This window comes from Lepidochelys kempii, chromosome 2, assembly GCF_965140285.1.
Source record: "Lepidochelys kempii isolate rLepKem1 chromosome 2, rLepKem1.hap1, whole genome shotgun sequence".
Lineage (NCBI taxonomy): Eukaryota > Metazoa > Chordata > Testudines > Cheloniidae > Lepidochelys > Lepidochelys kempii.
This window is the reverse complement of record NC_136381.1, coordinates 49,777,031-49,797,933: the sequence shown is the minus strand read 5'-3', so window position 1 is coordinate 49,797,933 and position 20,903 is coordinate 49,777,031. Positions and strand designations below refer to the sequence as shown.

The window sequence follows — 20,903 nt, the reverse complement described above, 5'->3', positions numbered from 1 at the left end:
GTTGAAGGCTTCTATCTAATCCCTCCTCACTCTCTTCTGCAGACTAAACAAGCCGAGTTCCCTCAGCCTCTACTCGTAAGTCATGTGCCTCAGCCCCCTGATCATTTTTGTTGCCCTCCGCTGGACTCTCTCCAGTTTGTCCACATCCTTTCTGTAGTGGGGGACCCAAAATTGGACAGAATACTCCAGATGTGGCCTCACCAGTGCCAAATAGAGGGGAATAATCACTTCCCTCGATGGCAGTGCTCCTACCAACACAGCCCAATAAGCTGTTAGCCTTCTTGGCAGCAAGGGCACACTGCTGACTCATATCCAGCTTCTCATCCACTGTAATCTCCAGGTCCTTTTCTGCAGAACTGCTGTGTAGTCAGTCGGTCCCCAGCCTGTAGCGGTGCATGGGATTCTTCCATCCTAAGTGCAGGACTCTGCACTTGTCCTTGTTGAACTTCACCAGATTTCTTTTGGCCCAATTCTCTAATGTGTCTAGGTCACTCTGGACCCTATCTCTCCCCTCCAGCATATCTACCACTCCCCCGAGCTTAGTGTCATCTGCAAACTTGCCGAGGGTGCAATCCATCCCATCATGCAGATCATTAATAAAGATATTGAACAAAACCGGCCCCAGGACCGACCCCTGGGGCACTCCGCTTGATACCAGCTTCCAACTAGACATCGAGCCATTGATCACTACCCATTGAGCCTGACAATCTAGCCAGCTTTCTATCCACTTTATAGTCCATTCATCCAGTCCATAGTTTTTTAACTTGCTGACAAGAATACTGTGGGAGACCGTATCAAAAGCATTGCTACTGTCCAGATATATCACGTCCACTGCTTTCCCCATATCCACAGAGCCAGTTATCTCCTCATAGAAGGCAATCAGGTTGGTCAGGCATGACTTTGCCTTGGTGAATCCATGCTGATTGTTCCTGATCACCTTCCTCTCCTCCAAGCACTTCAAAAAGTGTGTATCCAGTGCAGAACTGTCCAGTACAAAGATGGTGTCTCTTGGCTCCATGCTGGGATGAGGATTGGGGCATAACTTTGTTATTAAGAAAAGAGACAGCGCGTGTACATTTGGTTGCAATTTTTTAATTTTAATTTTTTTTCATGAACTTACATTGCCATTCAGAAGGATATTCTAAGGACTTGAAGTTATTCCTTTTGAGGAATGATACACGTTAGAATCTGAATTCAGTGTTTTTACTGAACTTATTCACTGACTAACCAGGGGATAAATTCACCTTGCAAATTTCGCTAGTGTTCTTTTCTTTATTGTTACCAATATCCTGAAATTTTTAATATTTGAAAACAGAAAAGAGAAATTGAGGGTAAAAGATTGCCTTGTGGTTTTATATCCCAATGGTTGTGCACAGTTTACATTCCCTTTTGCATAAGTTCTTTAGATTCACTTTAAATACAAATAGTATAAGAGAGAAGGAGGTGTTTTTACTTTAGTCTTTCAACCAAGAATCGATGTCACGCTTGTCAATCTCAGCTATGGGCTCAGGTTGGAAACTCAAACTCTACAAGTGATAAATGTTGTGTTTTAATACTGTGGATTGCTGCAAATTGTGTCTCTAATAACTAATACTTATTTGGAAGCTTCTATAAAACTGGATCTATTTGGTAGAGCAAATAACTCTGAAAGCTCAATAGCTAGAGTTTATAGAGAGGAAAACTGAATGTTTAGTGTGTCTCATTTGTTGGTGGAAATTAGGAGAAGGAAGCCACAACAGAGCAGTGGCTGACTGCTCTGATTCAGTAAGATGGCAGCAGGAGAGTATTTTTTTCTGTCTATACAAAGACCAAGATTTTCAACAATGAGTGCCTAAAGTTAGGGTCTGAGGTGTGGATTTTCAAAATATCCTAAAAGTTTTAAGTATCCAATATAATGGGAGTTGGACACTTAAATCCTTAGGCATCTTTGAAAATCCTATCCCTAAGTTCTTACTTAGACACTTTAAAAAGTGGCCTGATTTTCAAAAGTGCTAAGCTCCCAACAACTCTCATCAAAATATATCACAAACATAATGCTAGCACCCATTTTTGAAAGTCTTGACCAAAGTGTGGTTTTCCTGTCTCTTTTATTATGTATATGCTGTCATTCAACTCCTTATTTTATAATGTCCTGTCCTTCTTTTACATACATATCCAATAGATTTTGTTAGGTTTAAGAATACTTTTATCATATTTCCCTCACCTTTATATTTGCTGTTTATAATTTTAAGACACTAAATTAAGTAAGCAGGGAAAAAGTTCAATATGACTTTCATAAAGGCAGTGAGACAAAATGCAGTGCTGCATATAAAAAGGATTAAAATTTCCACTGCTTCTTATCTGCTGTTTGTCTTTACGATTTCCATTATTCATTCTGAGCAGGAGCTCACATTGCCTGTTCATGCTGTTTAATATATTATGCATAAAGTTTGTCTTCTGAAATTTCCAGCCTTTCAAGACATTCTCTTCCTTAGCACAGATCTTGAAATGAGGAAGAGCAGAAGCAATGCTTAAGCAAATTAAAAAGGTTTTAGGTTGTTACCATTTGTTGGTAGCACTACAAGTGTGTACCAAAAGACTATTGAATCAAATGCCATAGCAGAAATTTGGCTGATACTATAGCTTATCCTCACATCACTAGTTATAACTATGAAGCTGTTATACTGATAAACATTGAATATTTTATAAAGCTCCAGGGCTGGTTTTTGCACTAACAATCTGTACAACCACATTGATTTCAAAGAGGGATACCTATGATGTTCCTTAATTCTTTGAGTTCAAGATTCTTTCTGTAAAGATGTTAGGTTTAAGGAAACAAAGCCTTATTTATTCTGAAGCTTTAGCAAGCACAATTTGAGAGGGAGAGGGGTCAAAGGCTAACAAGACTGAAGAGATTAAAACAAATGTGTATATACAGAGGGAGAATCTAGTGCTGTCTTTGCTTAAGATTATGTGATACATAACAGTGTCAGGTGTTTTGAGTACTAGGTATGGCATGTAATAATTTAAAGTAGAAACCATAATGTGTTCATAAAGCTGAAAGATATATAACTTCACAGCCAATTTCAGATTCATTCACTGTGTAACAAGATATGAGATGAGCTTTCTGGTAATATAAAACAGTCAGTTTAGAAAAGAAAGAAATGTTTCTTTTCTTTTGTAAGTTCCATCCCTGATAGGTATTGTCACTTTCAGACTGAAATAACATTGCTAACCCAGCTACAGGCAAATAGTCCCTAACCTGCTGTCCTTTTGAGTGCATAAAGGTTTCCATCATGAGCTCCTAAAGTGAATAGGAGTGAGTCTTTGGTCCCTCCAAGCCCCCTGCTCTGCTGCTCCTCCAACTACTCTATAAGACAATCTGTCAGTCCTCTCCCATCCCTCCTGTGGACTTCTGCTGCCTGAGTGAAATTCTTCAAGGTATGGAGGACAAATGCAAGGCCATCTGCATCACTTAAGTCCCACACTGGAGTTGAGCAGGGTGGATCATGGAGGGGAGCTTCCATGAGCTCTGCGTGCCTTGAAAATGGTCTTTATGTTGACCCCGCTTTGGCAGGAATGGAAAGCAGCAATGCATCTGAGCCAAGGGTAGGGGCCATAAATGGATCCAGTTGTCCCAGCACACTGTGCAAACAGAGAATGAGGAGATGCTGCAACTGCTACTCCAGCCCTTAGTAATGGGACCAGTTTGACTAGTAGGATTTATTAACTGTATACTTATTGAGAAATAATCACACAATGATTATGCAAATCCCTGCACACTTATTGGCCATTATCATCTGTCAGCCAGTGAGAGCACAGGAATTTAACTGCACAACGATTATGCAAACTGGGTTCCCACAACACAGCAGAGTCCAGAGAATTGCATGACTGGGGCAAAACTGTATTTTTGCACCACTAACTGTACTCGGTCCCTTCACTTTGATTGGCTGAATGCGCCGGTGTTGCAGATTATTTACTCAGTAACTTTAGGAGTAAGGGAATTTGATAATATTTATCTGGTGGATATTAACATACCATATTTCATAAACCTAGCTCCATCTGGAGAATGGAAGTATGAAGTCTGCCTGAGAGCACTGTTCATTCCAAGCAACAGAAAAGGTTATTGAATTTCTACAGGGTATGCTTTCCTTACAGAAGCTCAAAAGAAGCAAATGGAAGATAATGCTGAGTTGATCCAAGAGGAATGCATATCAGAGAATGCAGATAACTCTACAGAAGAGCCTATTGAAGTAGGGCCAGATGCAGATGGGGATGGAGAAGAGATGACTGATGGAATAGAGGAGGATTTTGATGAGGATTGCAGCAATGAGCTGGTAAGAAATTAACATGCCATGGCTATGTATACAGTTATTATGAATAACCATGGAAGTCCAATAATAATTTTTTTAGGATCAGGATTAACAAAAATGTTAATAATGACACTTTGCTGCCTCCACCTCCGAGGGACTCCCCAGGCTTCCCCGAGTCCCTGGGAGCCTGGGAAGACCCTCACTGCCAGAGTGAGGAACCTAGAAGCCCTAAGAGCCCTGTTTCCAGCCATGTCTCTCCAGGCTCCCAGCTCTGCATGGCAGGGCTGCACCAGAGCTGCAGACCTGGGAAACCCAGGCTCCTCTGCAGCCCACCAAGCAAGCTTGGCGAAAGTTCATCAAAACTAAAACATTTCTGCAGAACATTTTGGTTTTGACTAAACTGAATTTTCTGATGAAAACCTGTTTCATTGGAAAATTGCTGACCAGCTCTAGTGCTAATTCCTGTTCAAGGGAATTGGTTTTAATACCAGTGGGAGCCATTTTGTAGACAAGAGTGGTGGTTTCTGGTGTTTTTTACCACTGTATTGATTAAACCAGGTTTCAGGTTCCCTAATGTAGACGTGGCCTGAATGGCTGAGTGTTGTACATCTTGGAAACCAGAGCCAATGTTTGCTGTGGTTATGAGATCCTTGTATTTTCATGCCTGCTTGTTAATTACATCATTATTTGGAGCAAGACTCTTCCCTTCTCTGAGCCTCTGTTTTCCCATCTGTTATATGGGAATAATGATACTTATTCTCTTTTGTAAAATGTTGTGATATCCATGGATGTAAAGTTGCTATACAAGTTCTAAGTAGTAGTAGGATATATTTTACCTACTGGATACACTGTAATTCGCTATGGATACCTTTGCATTTGGTGACTTTACCTCTCTCTCTTTATTTCCCCTCTACAATATGTGATATACAAGTATAAAGCAATTCAGCCATCTCCACGAGGCAAACAGATTGCTTGGTATAGTGTAGTTTAGGTTGTGAGGCAGAGAGACTATGAAAAGCCCACTAAAGACACTACTTCCATGGTTTAGTTCATCTCCTATGCATACTGTATAAACAGTGCACACCTGTGTTCATTTAATGTATTTAGAAATATTTTTAGAGTTTCCTGGGAAAATGCTGGAAAACTGGTGACTGTGTTGCAGTCAGTGAGACCACTCTTGGTTTTCAAGAACAGTTCGACTTCAAGTTATGAAAGCATTAGTTTTCTTTATTTACTGCTTCTCCACCAATGATAAATACGTTTCCTTAAATTCACTATTAGATCTGAGGATTCAGGTGATTGGTAGAGTAGATTCCTCTTCTGGTGCTCTTTGCCTTCCTATTGGCCACATGTTGTTTTCCTTCTTCATTAGTTCCTTGTCCAGTGGTAACTTAAAGCATTACTGACTTTAGCTATGTGTGGAAGTGAAAGAGTCACACAATTAGAAAGAAGTGAGGGAGAAGGAATTGCTATGAAATATTGCTTGAGAGCATATCTAAGCAATGGGTAGTTCTCTTAGGGTGACTGTTTTGGTATAATTGACCTATGTGTCTTTCTTCAGCAGTTCTCATTCTGATACTCAGCTCCTTGGGCAAAAGTTATTATGATATGATATGGGCAGTTCATTATGTATTTTGTGAATTTCACCTATTCTATTATATATTTAATTTTGTTAAGATGCCTTCAGAAATTGACATAAATTTAATAGAAGATGAGATATATAAGTATTATGGTCAAGTGTAAAGAAGTCTTGAGCACCTTCTCAAGTCCCACTTAAGTCAATGATACTTCAATCACTGAAAAGTCAATTTGCATCTTGCAAATGTGGGTTCTCAGTGTGTTTGTCTATGTATTTGTATTTGTTCCTTATCTTTTTTTTCCTGGTATAATTTAGTTATGTGGGGCTTGCTAATTCAAGTTGCTTCTTGTTCATTTGCACACTCATCCTCTAGCTCCCAGACTCAAACTGATTCACATATCAATTGACTGCTGCTCAAGCAAAAGACAGTGATTGTTCCCCTTAAGAGAATAATCTAGCCAGTTTTTATTATAATAAAAGAAGTTTCACACAAACATGACTTCAGCAAACTTTCCACATACAAAAATTTATCCTGGGGCTAGGAACAAATATGAAAAATTTCAGGGCACATTTTCTGAAATTTATAATATCCTAAAAATAGGGATTTAGAATCAAGATGGGGAAAGTGTCTTTTCTACTGCAACACATATATCAGAATAATTGAGAGCATATGCAAAAATATTTGTAAAGGTGAATTGGTTAGGTTATTTCCTTGTGGAGAGAGAATAAGAAAAATCAAACAATTGATGATTTATCTTAGTCTAATTTATTTACAATACACACCTTTTGAAAAGCAATGTTAGAGAGCGAAATCAATGCAGATTAAGTTTAGATTATAGAATCACAGAAATTTAAGGCTGGAAGGGACTTCATGAGATCAGCAAGTCCATCTCCCCATGCTGAGGCAGAACCAAGTATATCTAGACCATCCTTGACAGGTATTTGTCCAACCTGGTCCAATGATGAGGATTCCACAACCTCCTTTGGAAGTCTATTCCAGAGCTTAATTACCCTTATAGTTAGAAATTTTTGCTTAATATATAACCTAAATCTCCCTTGCTGACTCTTAAACCCATTACTTCTTGTCGTACAGATTTAGACCTCAAATCAGCAAAGCATTTAAACCCATCTATATTATATTGTCCGAGAAGAATAGCATCCATCAAGTTGGATGCCATTCATAATAAATAATCATAACAAACTACAATAGTTACTAATAATGCAATGATGGTTCAGTAGTTATGCAGTCACTAGACCAGATTATGATCTCAATTTTGTTTACATTGACCATCTGCAGGCACGGCTCACCGTTGCCAGCCAATGGAAGCTGCAGGAAGCGGCACATCCCTGCAGTCCGCACCTCTTTCTTCAGCTCCCGTTGGCCAGGAACGGTGAACCACGACCACTGGGAGCTACAGGGGACCGTGCCTGCGGATAGTCAATGTCAGCAAAATGTCTGGCGGCCCACAATCAGATTACCCTGATGCGCCACATGCCGAAGGTTGCCAACCCCAGCACAGATTCAATGCAGTTATTCCCCGTGTACACTGGTGCAGCTGACATCAGAATTTATTCCCTATCTATTAACTACATTTCTGTTACATTTGTCTCACAGAGATATTTCATTTCTCTACATTATCTGTTTTATAGCCCTCTGTAGTGTATGTATCCAGCCTAGTCCATTTTCTTGTCATTTTTCATGCTTTTACTGACTTTAGATGAAGAATCATGTGTCAGAAATAAAGGACACCAGTAACTGAAACATATAGCACTCAGGGTTAGTTTTCTTGCTGCATTCAGTTTTATCATGCAAAAATTAAATCACTGCCATATGATTTGATAATATCAACATATCTTCTCTACCTTCATCACAGCACACTACCAGAACACACCACATACCTTGGACTATACAGACAAGACCATATTTCGACCACTGAATTTCAACTTTCTGACAAATTAGTATCTATAAATACAAATTCCCTTTAGTATCTACAAAGTACATATTCCAAACATTTCCTAGCACTATAGAGTTAAGCAGTTAACTTTGGGTCAGGCCCATTGTGATAATTTTTGTCCCTACTAATAAGTAACAAGGAATTACTTTTTTGGTAAAATAGCAAATCTGCATGGAACAAGAAAATTTAAATTTTCTTGCATTTTTTACAAGAATGCCAATATTCAACAAATGCAAAGTAATGCACATTGAAAAACATGATCCCAACTATACATATAAAATGATAGGGTCTAAATTAGCTGTTACCACTCAAGAAAGAGATCTTGGAGTCGTGGATAGTTCTCTAAAAAGATCTACTCAATGTGCAGAGGGAATCAAAACAGAAAACAGAATGTTGGGAATCATTAAGAAAGGGATAGATAATAAGACAGAAAATATCATATTGCCTCTATATAAATCCATGGTGCGCCCACATCTTGAATACTGCATGCAGATTTGGTCGCCCCGTCTCAAAAAAGATATATTGGATTTGGAAAAGGTACAGAGAAGGGCAACAAAAATGATTAGGAGCATGGAACAGCTTCCATATAAGGAGAGATTAATAAGATTGGGACTTGTCAGCTTGGAAAAGAGACAGCTAAGTGGGGATATGACAGAGGTCTATAAAATCATGACTGGTGTGGAGAAAGTAAATAAGGAAGTGTTATTTACTCCTCCTCATAACGCAAGGACTAGGGGTCACCAAATGAAATTAATAGGCAGCAGGTTTAAAACAAACAAAAGGAAGTATTTTTTCACACAACGCACAGTCAACCTGTGGAACTCCTTGCCAGAGGATGTTGTGAAGGACAAGACTATAACAGTGTTCAAGAAGAACTAGATAAGTTCATAGAGGATAGGTCCATCAATGGCTATTAGCCAGGATGGGCAGAGATGGCGTCCCTAGCCTCTGTTTGCCAGAAGCTGGCAATGGGCAAAGGGAGATGGATCACTTGATGATTACCTGTTCTGTTTATTCCCTCTGGGGCACCTGGCATTGGCACCTGGCATTGGCCCAGAAGACAGGCTACTGGGCTAGATGGACCTTTGGTCTAACTTAGTATGGCTTTTTTATGTTCTTATGTTTAGGTAGTAAAATAAACTGTACTGAAAAGAAATAAAAGAATCATTCTACTGAACCATACACATCTTACACAAGCAAGTACTACTGTAGCCAAGTCCTGTATTTACATATCTCAAGCAAAGCATGATGGATTTTATCTAGTGTATTTCACATTCCAGTCGTCTAAGTTTGATTTCTAATACCAGATTTGCTTTAAAGATTATGAGCCAGATTCTGCTCTGAGTTGCATCAACATAAGCCAGAGTGATTCCACTCTAATCAGTAGAGTTAACTGGATGTGGCTCTCCAAGATTAGTAGCTTGCAACATCTTTTCAACATTGCACATTTTTCCATTGTACTAGTTTCCACAGAAGAAACTATACCATCAAGTAGAAGGTTCAACTATTGTATCTGCTGAAGTGATGCTGGGCCAAAATCTTGTTTTGGTTAGTCTGAATGTTTTAATGTCAACAGAAATACAGTTGGACAATTTCCCTGGTGTACTGAACACTTTGGACTTCAGTGAGCTTTTTCTCAATAGCACTGAAATCATGGAGTTCTTCATGCCTAAGACAAATGAATAGGTAAAAGGTTGTGTTCACTTGATGAATATCAGTGCACGATACTTAGCTTGCTCAAGTATAAGAAAGTCATTAGCAGAAGCATACCTGACAGATACTAATGTGTTGCACCTTCTAAAGCTGCCGTGAATCTAATAACCTGTGACTGAAAAAATGGAAAAAGTAATAAAAGCATGTCATCAGAAATCAGAAAATTGCAAGAAACTTTCTGACATGCCCTTTTTTATATTTAATATATGCAGTATCACAATAGACTCATTTATTGTTCACACTGTTGTATAAATGAGTCATTGGAAAGACCTTGCCATCCCACATTTTTCTGGCAGCTGCTCCGAGGTAGACTTCCTAAGCATAGTACAGGATTTTGAGCATGTTACTCTCACTGGTTGTAACTTGATTTTTTTTCATCTAAATCCAGTATAGCTTTAGGAATTTGTCCAACAAGATTTCCATCACTCACTTCATGTCTATTAAACCCTTTAGCAATTCAGTTATTTTTCTGGATACCTAAAATTGCACACTTGAAAAAATACTAAACAGGCAGAAGAATTTGCCCATCATCTTTCACATAGAATATCAGGGTTGGAAGGGACCTCAGGAAGGCATCTAGTCCAACTCCCTGCTCAAAGCAGGACCAATCCCCAATTTTTGTCCCAGATCCCTAAATGGCCCCCTCAAGGATTGAACTCACAACCCTGGATTTAGCAGGCCAATGCTCAAACCACTGAGCTATCCTTCCCCTTCTTTACCTACTTTTCTATGTAGTATCCAACAACAAAACTCTTTCACAACATCAATTTTTAAAACAATATGCATAACTTATATGGCTAAACTACAGGCTTCTAGAGACTTAAAAGGTTGCGTATATGAGTGTGGGCTATTCTGTTGTTCAGATCCAGTGATTTGAGCAGGAACCTGGGAGTCAGGAATAGAAGTGGGCAAAACTTTTCAGATGAATAATATATTAGCTGAAATGTGATTTTTGGGTTGACCAAAATTATCCACAAATTTGGGTCAAACTCAGCAAATAGTTTTGGCCAGGAAAAAAATGAAATAAAAAATTATTTTGAAAAGTCAAAATGTTGTGTTTCAAGTCAAAACTGTTCAACTTCTCATTTCAAAACAAGGATTTACTTAGAAATTTTGCTAGATTTATTGTTTTAAGGATAAAAAACACAAAAATAAAGCAAAACCAAAAAAATTAATTCCAGGTTGAATGATGCATTTAGTTTGACCGAGACCAGTTTGGGGTTGTTTTTTTGTTTTTGTTTTCCTTTCAATGAGAAAAACTGAAGAATTCTATTTTGGATCATCCTGAAACAAACTTTTGGGGATTTTTCAGTTGAGCCAGCAAACAAAAATCAATTATTCACTCAGTTCTAGTCAGGATTCTGTTGGATTGTATTCCCAACTGTGCTGCTGTTCAATGTGTGATCAATATTACTTTTAGTTCTTAGTCTCCACTGGTGCACAAGCAAAGCTGTGCATGTGTATACTTGCCTTCTGCATGCAATATGAAAAATACATCTTTACCAAGTAGCGTATGCAAACTTTGTCAGGAGGAAACCCCAAGATGTCTTCAAACTACATCTTTCTGGGTTGGAGGGGAAAAAATGTAAGAAGTCTTTACCCATGGAACTAACAGGTATACCCTTCAACAAGACAGAAAAAAATTAATTTATTTTCTCAGAAATACTATACACAACAATCCTGGGCCTCCTGAATTTTCAACAATCATTTACCTTATAGCATGGTCTGCAAAGACATATAGATAATTAGGTATGAGCTAATCTGAGTTCTCAGAACCTGATTCTCCACTCACTTATACTTCTCTTGACATCACTGAAGTTACTCCTGTTTTAAATCTGTGTGGGCTAGATTCTCAGCAGTCAAGCCGTGTAATCTTTGACGTGATTGGAGCTATGCTGATTTACACCAGTGCAGCATCAGGCCCTGAGTTTATAAAATTAATGCCAGAAATTCAATGAGGAAAAAGTTGGACCCTTTAGCATCTAGTCTCTTTTTGAAAAAAGAAAAGGAGTACTTGTGGCACCTTAGAGACTAACCAATTTATTTGAGCATGAGCTTTCGTGAGCTACAGCTCACTTCATCAGATGTTTACCGTGGAAACTGCAGCAGACTTTATATACACACAGAAATCATGAAACAATACCTCCTCCCACCCCACTGTCCTGCTGGTAATAGCTTATCTAAAGTGATCAACAGGTGGGCCATTTCCAGCACAAATCCAGGTTTTCTCACCCTCCACCCCCCCACACAAATTCACTCTCCTGCTGGTGCTAGCCCATCCAAAGTGACAGCTCTTTACATAATCAAGTCGGGCTTATGTAAAGAGCTGTCACTTTGGATGGGCTAGCACCAGCAGGAGAGTGAATTTGTGTGGGGGGGTGGAGGGTGAGAAAACCTGGATTTGTGCTGGAAATGGCCCACCTGTTGATCACTTTAGATAAGCTATTACCAGCAGGACAGTGGGGTGGGAGGAGGTATTGTTTCATGATTTCTGTGTGTATATAAAGTCTGCTGCAGTTTCCACGGTAAACATCTGATGAAGTGAGCTGTAGCTCACGAAAGCTCATGCTCAAATAAATTGGTTAGTCTCTAAGGTGCCACAAGTACTCCTTTTCTTTTTGCGAATACAGACTAACACGGCTGTTCCTCTGAAACCTCTCTTTTTGAAGTATGTTCCTCTGAAGTGAAATTGCTGGATGCGTCCTGTAACACCCAGCTAACAGCTGTAATCTCCACTAGTGGCTTCCAGTGAAGAGTCCACCCATGTGTAACAGATGTATTTATGACTCTGGAGACATACTGGACCCTGTTCTCCTACTGCAAGATACGAGTCCCATTGAAATCACAGAAGTCATGTGTGTTCTGCAGTGGTTAAATCAGACACACCAATTCTGAGAAAAGACATTTACAGTTAAGGTTGAATTAGTGTTTTTCTAGAGAAAAGTAATAAAAGAACTTGGTACAACCTACAAGTATTTAGACCATTTCTGAAAAGTATGAATAAACTGCTAAAACCCAACACCATGCTACGGCAATCCAAAAAAAAATACTCTTAATTACTAGATATACTGTCAATAAATAAAGCCTGCTTTGGGGAAAACTCTTGTATACCAAATGTTAACAGGAACTGTAGCCTGACAGTGTTTTAGCTATGAGCCTTTTTTGAAACATTAGCATAGATGATATTTTGACAATATATTTGAAATGTAAAAGCATTTCTGACTACTGCTGTACTGTGCTGAGTTGCCTAAATAGCTTATGCCTAGCTCTTTTTTTGCTCTTCTGTGGATTGTGATTGAAAAGGATAGCTCAGTTATCTTCTTGCGCTGTTTGTTAGCTTGCCAGGTCGTCACCAGCAGATTCATCATCACTGAGTAAGTTTGTTCAGACTCTTGGATCAATTTTTGTTTTGTTTTGGCTTTTTGATAGGTCTCTATTGTTACCTTAAGCTTTTAAAAAAATAACAAATGGTTTCTCACCTCTCATGGTATTCAGTATTTTAAGAGATGAAAATATTTATTTTAATAGTCCATTTTTAAAACTACCAAAAGCATGATTTAAAAAAAATCATCTCCTACTATTACACCCACAATTGTTACTGTGTCAGATTGATTCAGACACACAATAGTCTCATGACATAGGCCAACTATTGCAGGCTGTATAGTTGTACCCATGTTGGTCCCAGGATATAAGAGAGACAAGGTGGGTGAGATAATCTTTTTATTGGACCAACTTCTTTAAAGCTTGTCTCTCTCACCAACAAAAGTTGGTCCAATAAAAGATATTGTCTCACCCACATTGTCTCTTTCATAGCATAGACCAACTTTCATGTCAGGTCAAATATTTTTCTCGGACGGACACACACAAAATACTACACTGAATAGGCAAAATACATTTCTGATATAACTTGACTTTAATGTCTGATACTACTAGCCTGATTTTGCTGATTCTTTTCCTGATGTAAATCAGGAGTAACTTCATACAAGTCAGTGGAAATACAGCAGTGTGCAACTAATGAGAGCAGAATCAAACCCTGTCTAAGTGTTGTACAGAACTAGGCAGTTAACACTTTTTAACTGCAAAAAATCCAACATAAATTCCAAACTAGATTTTTGTGTGCTCATGAAAAATAGGTTCTGAATTTGTAACTTTAACTCAGGAAGATTACAGAAATTTTAAATAATTTGCTAATATTAGGACAAAATTACTTTAAATAGAGTAAGTTCTGTACTCACTAAGTTAACACTGGTATAACTTCTTTGATTTCAGTGGAGTTATTCTTGATTTACATCAGTGTAAGTATTTCAGTTGACTTCATTAGGCATTGGATCAGACCCCAAGATGTTTTTGAATATTTCCACTGCCTACAAAAGTATCTCCAGCCCGGACACCAGAGAAGCAGTGTCAGGGGACCATGCTATTGCTCTGCAGTCTCAGTAGAAGTTTCTACCTCACACTGAGAAGTTCCTAAGGACACAGCCACGCTGCTTGGGCTGTGCATTGAACTAAGGATTAAACCTATCCACTCAATCCTGCAATTCTTTGATTTAACTGTAGTTGAGCAGCCACCATATCTCATACATTTTTCCTGGTGTGCCAGACTTTGAAAGTACATAGCTTTAGTTCCCCTGGAGAACATTCATTTCACAGTCCTTATCAAAATGCTTCAGATACAAGAATGGTCAATAATAAAACCATCAGAGGGAACATTTTCCTTCAAACCATGTCTGTAAATCAAAGAGCATCTTTGTGGAAGTAAAGTGGGGCAATGCTCAACAGTCAAAAGGTAGCTGTTCTTTTTTCTGTATAAATTGACAAAAATTATAAACATTATTTTATTCCTTTCTACAGCAGTCCCAAAGACACTGTAGTTAGTGACCCATTGTTACCAAAAGGTCTTATTTTCTGAGAAAATATAAATATTATTTAAATGTTTTTATGACTGGCTAACACCGTAATGACAGGTTTCAGAGTAGCAACCATGTTAGTCGGTATCCGCAAAAAGAACAGGAGTACTTGTGGCACCTTAGACACTAACAAATTTAATACTACTAAATAAATGTGTTAGTCTCTAAGGTGCCACAAGTACTCCTGTTGTTAACACTATAATGTGAAAGATTGAATTTATCAGTGTGCAGCCATTTATGGACCTCAGAAAAGGGAAATAATTATTAAAATGGTAGCAATTTAATTCCTTTAAATGCAAACCAACTAACCTGTTAGAAACAAAATTACTGGCTCAACTTTCCAGATAACAAGGTTTTGGACATCGATTAAATTCCATTTTAACCTGGTGTTAGGGAGCTTATTCCTTCACCCACTTACTTCCCTGGTCCTTCTCGCATGAACAGAGAGCAACAATACCTGAAGTCCAAAGGTGCAAACAATTCGATGTTTATTGGGGTGAACTTCCAGCAAGCATGATTACAGTTTCCTTCCTTAGTATCCTCCTTCCCAGCTCTGACACCACAGAGCCTTACACCTGTGTCCCTGTTCCCATTCCTACCCTTAGCAAAACATGATTCCAATTTTCTTACCCCCATTCCCTGTTCCCATTTCCCTCACCCTCCCACCCACACCCACCCACTTCCTCGTTGACTACAGATTATATAGTAAAACTTGAGTTCTGCTTAGTTATACCTTAACCAATCATTTTCCTGAAATTTAACTAACCAATCCTAACATATTGTAACATGATTATGTAACCAATTATATCCCACCACCTTAATTAGTTTACACCCAACAAAATTAATTATACAGCAGACAGGAACAATCACAGAACCAGACAGAGATTATACAGACAAACAATAGCAAAGTGGGAACTATAATGACAAGACAATACAGAAGTGAGGATTTCACATCCCAGCTATTGATAAGTGAGTTCTTGCCAGACAGGATGCTATCAAACTAAGTTTCCTTTTACATTTTCTAGGCACTTCCCTTTCTCTGGAGGTGATAGGAATACAATCCTGTCCTGATAGTGCCTGACAGCCCAATAGCACCTTATTTCAATGTGACTAGTTTGGAATGTGAGGATGTGACTGTTCGCTTCCCAGCTTATGGCTGCCTCTGCTGCTTAGCCAAAGGCCTTAGCCTAAGAACAGGGCCTCAGACTGTCACAGTAAGAGAAGGCCCTTACACCAGCAGATAGTGATTTTGATTCTTTCTTTTATACCTCTATAATTAGCCAAGTGATAAGAATACACCTAAATTCTTAGAGTATAGGCCTTTACAGACAGGCCTGAATATCTATATCCTAACACCTGGCCTACTCTGTTTGTACAGCAGCAGTCTCCAGTTATGTTGCTATTGACCATTACATACATTAAATTTTCACAGCACTTTTCAAACATAGAGTAAGACATACTCCTTACTCCAACGAGCATAAAATATAAAATCCAAATTCTGCTCCTCCTCCCACTAAGGAAGTATAATCCTAGTGCCCTGCTGAGTCATTCTGCCTCCATGGATAGAATGCGTTGGTCTTGCCAGTAAAGTTCTCTGTAGAAATTATTCATTATAAGGGAAAGATGGGTCGGTTCCTAGAAGACGTGTGTTTGAAGGAGAGAGGGATTGTCAGACAACAAATGGAAGACTATTCCAAGTACTGAAGGCAGTATAAACTTATTTTAGAACCTAACCCTGCTCCCAGTGAATTCAATTGGATTTTTTAACCATTAACTTCAATGAGAGCAAGTTTGGGTTCTTAGAGTATAAGGATGTTTGGGTGGGTAATGATCTGGTTCAGGATAATAAAGTCAACATCCATGTCACATGACAAAGGTCAGTATACACTGACTCCAGTAGCTACTGTTACAAAGATCAAGTTTTATTCTAAGTTCTGAAAAATATCTAGCACACTGCCAGAGCTAATCAAATTATCATTAATAAGATACAAAAGCTGAAAACTGAGTGGAAGAGGAAGAAGGAAGCTGCATTTGCAATAAGGGAAGAGGAATGGAGGCACACAGACTGTGCGGGGCAGAGCTGAAGAAGGTGACAACAGAGAGTTAAGTGAGTGCACCCAGTGGTTCTACATTTACGTAGCACAATGCAATCTTTAATCCAGCATTTCAGTTTTTGTCATTTATGTTTAATAGAAAAAACTCTTGGAAATCTCATAGAATAAATTTGATAGATGCTATTATGCACTGTCCTGTGTAGGTAAAATAAGTATTAATGGGGAAAGAGCCTGAGAGAAGCTATTTAAAATATACTATTAAATTTATGTCCTGCTTCTCTTCTCATTTCCAAATGTTCTGGTAAATCTTGCTTGCTCTTTCATGCCATTACTTCTCTTCTCTATCCACCAGGATCACACTCTCAAACCCACCCTTTTCCAAGGCAAGTGTCAAAACAATCTACCTCCCTCTTTCTTTTTTTTTTTTTTTTTTGATTGCCTTCATTCAGGACCGTATCTCCACCACCTGCAATACCTTTCTATTACTCATTACTGTTACTGTCCCGTCCCTCTTCCTCTCCATTCATTCCTTCTCCTTTCCCCTGGGCCTATTGTGGACTCTGTAACATCATTCCAGACTCTTTCAACTACCTGTTCCCATTAACACCCCTTTTCTTCTCCCACCATTTTGTTTTGCCTTGCTCTTTACGTTGCCTACAATGTCTACATTTTTCCCCTGTCCAATTCCTTCCTCAATATTAGACAAAACTGGGCAAGCTTAACAGATGTTTCCTTAATTAAAATGAGTTCTCTCAGTCTTTCACTTTCCTAAACCACACATTAGTGAAACATTAAAAAATAAAATTAAAAGCTTAGTCATGTTGAGTGGCCTTCAAGTAGGATTTTCAGCAGTTCTTTAAAGTTTAAACCCTCCATTCAGTCCTGCTCCCTTGGCACTGGTAGGGCAGGAATTCTTACCTTTAGCATTAATGCTAATTGGATTACCGGTTCACACCGGGGAATCCCCACTCCTCATATCAAGCAGAGGTTAAAGCAGCTAAAATTTTCTTTTACAACTTTTTGACAGCACTCTGAATCCCAAAAACACCTCATCTGCACCATTAGCATTATCAGGGCTCATGCTTAAAAGTGAGCTCGCTGGCATGCCAATAGAAAGACGGACTTACATCTCATGCCACTAGAATGGGCCAGATCCTGAGAGGTGCTAAAATGGGTTTATCATTGTCTTCAGCGGAAGTCGCAGCACCTCTCAGCATTTGGCATGATATTTGCTCATGTTTGGGGGTCAGGAACCATAGGGGCATCTGCACAGTTACTGCTCCATAGAGCTGTATCCTGGCATGTGCAGAGTGTTCTTCACTTCAGTTTGTTTCAGTGGGAGTTGAGGACACTTAGCACATTGCAGAATTGAGCCGATACTGCACTGATTTTGGTCTGTGCCAGACGAACTCTTATGTCTCCCGCTTCTTGACTTCACTCTTCTCAAGGAAAAAAAAAACTATGAATAAAAAAAAAAGAAGAGAAAAATGTAGTAATTTATGTACATTATATTGATATATCACAAGCAGTAAAACACAAACCCATGTTTTCTAGACTGTGGGCCAGATCCTCAGCTAGTGTAGATGCTCTGAAGTCAATAGAGATATGTCAATTTATACTAGCCGAGGATCTGGCCCATAATTAGTGCATTCAGATATAAAGAGAGAGGTGACTCAAAAATAACTATAGAAACTATGTAGACATCATAACTAAATGAAATGCAGGCCTATATGGTCATGTGTATTGCCAAAGATATTTACTAGATCCCAGAAAAACTGGCCAAAAACAATGGGGCAAACCCCTATATCAATATAAAGAGCCACAGGATCTGTACAAAGCAGACCAAGCCTCAGTTATTAAGATATTATGCAAAAGAGCCACAGGCAGTAAATTGCATGGTAGATAGCTGGGAAAGATGAAGGACTGAGCTGACCCTGTCAGGATCTGAATCTATTGTCCCAGGGAACTGGTTACGCTATTTAGAACCTGAAGTTTAGATCACCAAGCTACTGCTTAGGATTTTATAAGGGTGGAAGTTTTCATAGGACTCTTTTTAACAAAGATGTTAAGATACCATTTGCTAAAATATTTGTGTGCAAATGGATGGAAAATAATCTATCACTAAACTAGATGCCAAAAGGATAGCTAACAAAATGTCACTTTTTTTAAACAAGGCTCCAAGAGCTATCCTGGCAATTCCTGGCCAGTAAACCTAACTTCAGTACCAAGCACATTCTTTGAAAGTATAGTAAAGAACAGAATTATCAGACATATATATGAACACGATTTGGTGGGGAAGAGTCAACACGGATTTTGTAAAGGGAAATCATGCCTCACCAATCTATTAGAATGCTCAGAGGGGATCAACAAACATGGGCAAGGGTGATCTAGTGGATATAGTGTACTTGGACTTTCAGAAAGCCTTTGACAAGGTTTCCTCACCAAAGGCTCTTAAGCAAAGTAAGCTATCATGAGATAAAAGGGAAGGTTCTCTCATGGATCAGTAACTAGTTAAAAATAAAAAAGCAAATGATAGGAATAAATGGTCAGCTTTTTAGAACGGAGAGTGGTAAATAGTGGTGTCCCCAAAGGATCAGAACTGGGACCAGTGCTTTCAACATATTCATAAGTGATCTGGAAAAAGGGGTAAACAGTGAGGTGGCCAAGTTTTTAGATGATACAAAATTACTCAAGATAATTAAGTCCAAAGCAGACTGCGAAGAGTTACAGAGTATGCTGGCCCCTCCAAGCCTTCTCCCCCCTGCACCAGCAGGAGTCCCGGGCTGTGCGCTGCCACCTGCCCCTCCTTCCCGGCACCTAGGACGCCCCCCCACAGCACCCGCGGAACCCCTGGGCAGCCCCCGACCTCCCCACCCCAAGTTTTAGTTGGGGTATATATATAGTAAAAGTCATGGACAGGTCACGGACCATGAATTTTTGTTTACTTCCCATGACCTGTCCGTGACTTTTACTAAAAATATCCATGACTAAAAAGTAGCCTTAATCATAAACAATGATAATTAGTAATGCCCAAATGTGTTTTGCTTAATTTCAAATTCACTTTAATTTTGAAGAAAATTATAGATAGAGTGAGATATGTTTGAGATGTTTGTTCTATTAGGAATTGGCATTTTCCCATTTTTAAATGTAACTTTAGCAAAAAAAGGCACATGGTCTCTACCTACAAAGTGTTTGTGAGGCAAACGTGCTGGTGGTGAGAGAAGGATTGTCCATTTTGTCTACCTACAGTCTTGCACTGGAGTGTGAGACCCTCCAAATAAATAGAGTGGCAGCTCACTTCATTGTACAATGCTTGTGCCCTGATTTTTTCTGTTTTAGGGGCCGTGGGAGAGGAGTTTCTGGACCATTCATGGATAGACTAGGGTTAAATTGATGATGTGTGTGTTCTGTAGATAGGCCTAGGTCTTCAGATTCCAGGGCTGTTAATACAACACATTTCATAATCAGTAACATCTATTTAAAGAAGGAAAAAAAGAAATAGACTATGTTTTGCTGGAAGGGAGAACAATGGAGTGTGAGAATGTGGACCCAGCATTCTCAGGGGTCCTTCCCCACAGGCTAGAGAACAAAACAGGAGAGAGTTGCAGAAGGGGATGCACCTCACAGCTGATTTTTCTCTGACTGCAAACTGAGGAGGAACAACCCAAAAAGCATACCATTATTGTGACTTTTGTGGGGGAGCAGGGGAAAGTGGAAGGAGGCAGCAGGTGAGGGTCCCATTCATCACAGGCAACACTTAGCCAGTGGCAGCAGGAGCCACTGGGGAAGGAGTCAGGCACTGCCCACAAGGAACCACAGGGGCCACAAGGATCATCTAGTCTAATGCCCAGGAGATGGGACCAGAAACATAAGGGCAGGGGATCAGGCCTGCCTACTCTGAGGTATTAACCAGCATTTGCTAGGGCTGCTGCCAGCTCCACAAAACCCATTGCAGCCAGGAGTCCAGCTTTGAGAATGGTAGTATCGTGAGGTCAGAAGGAAATGATATAGAAAGAGTAAGATTAGGAATTAAGCAAGGATACTTGGAAGGCCCTGACACTTGAGGATTTGCACCTCATTTTTGTCTTATACATGTGAGCTATTCAGGAGTAGTTTATCCATTTATCTGCCTGTTCTATGTATTTCTAAACATATATCACCATGATAATGCTCAAAAAACTGATGCAGTATTTCAGCAGGTGAACTCTGTGCTCGTGCTTGTTAGAAACATTTATCCCAGGCAGTGATTTAGGGGAGAACATACAATACATTTTCCAACATCTGCACACTACACAATATCCCTCTACTCGGGTTGCGAATTTTCCAATTTCTAAAAACCGGACACCACTGCTCTGCCACCTCCCCTAAGGCCCCACCCTCCACTCACTCCTCTGCCATTCTCC

The 20,903-nt window shown here is 39.3% G+C and overlaps 1 protein-coding gene across 28 annotated transcripts in view; it reads left to right on the top strand.

Moving 5' to 3' along the window:
* The window catches only part of RALYL (RALY RNA binding protein like), a 614,199-nt gene that overhangs the window by 572,958 nt on the left and 20,338 nt on the right, over nucleotides 1-20,903 (top strand). For 23 of the 28 annotated variants that reach the window (XM_073330701.2, XM_078851494.1, XM_073330702.2 and 20 more), the window contains 2 exons: nucleotides 4,120-4,316; nucleotides 16,432-16,553. The exons of 1 other annotated variant lie outside the window; for it this stretch is intronic. In XM_073330701.2, the coding sequence (XP_073186802.1) occupies nucleotides 4,120-4,316; nucleotides 16,432-16,530 (296 nt within the window). In that variant the 3' untranslated portion in view covers nucleotides 16,531-16,553. The remainder of the gene's footprint in view (nucleotides 1-4,119; nucleotides 4,317-16,431; nucleotides 16,554-20,903) is intronic. 4 more of the 28 variants (XM_073330684.2, XM_073330685.2, XM_073330680.2 and 1 more) reach the window with 2 other exon arrangements.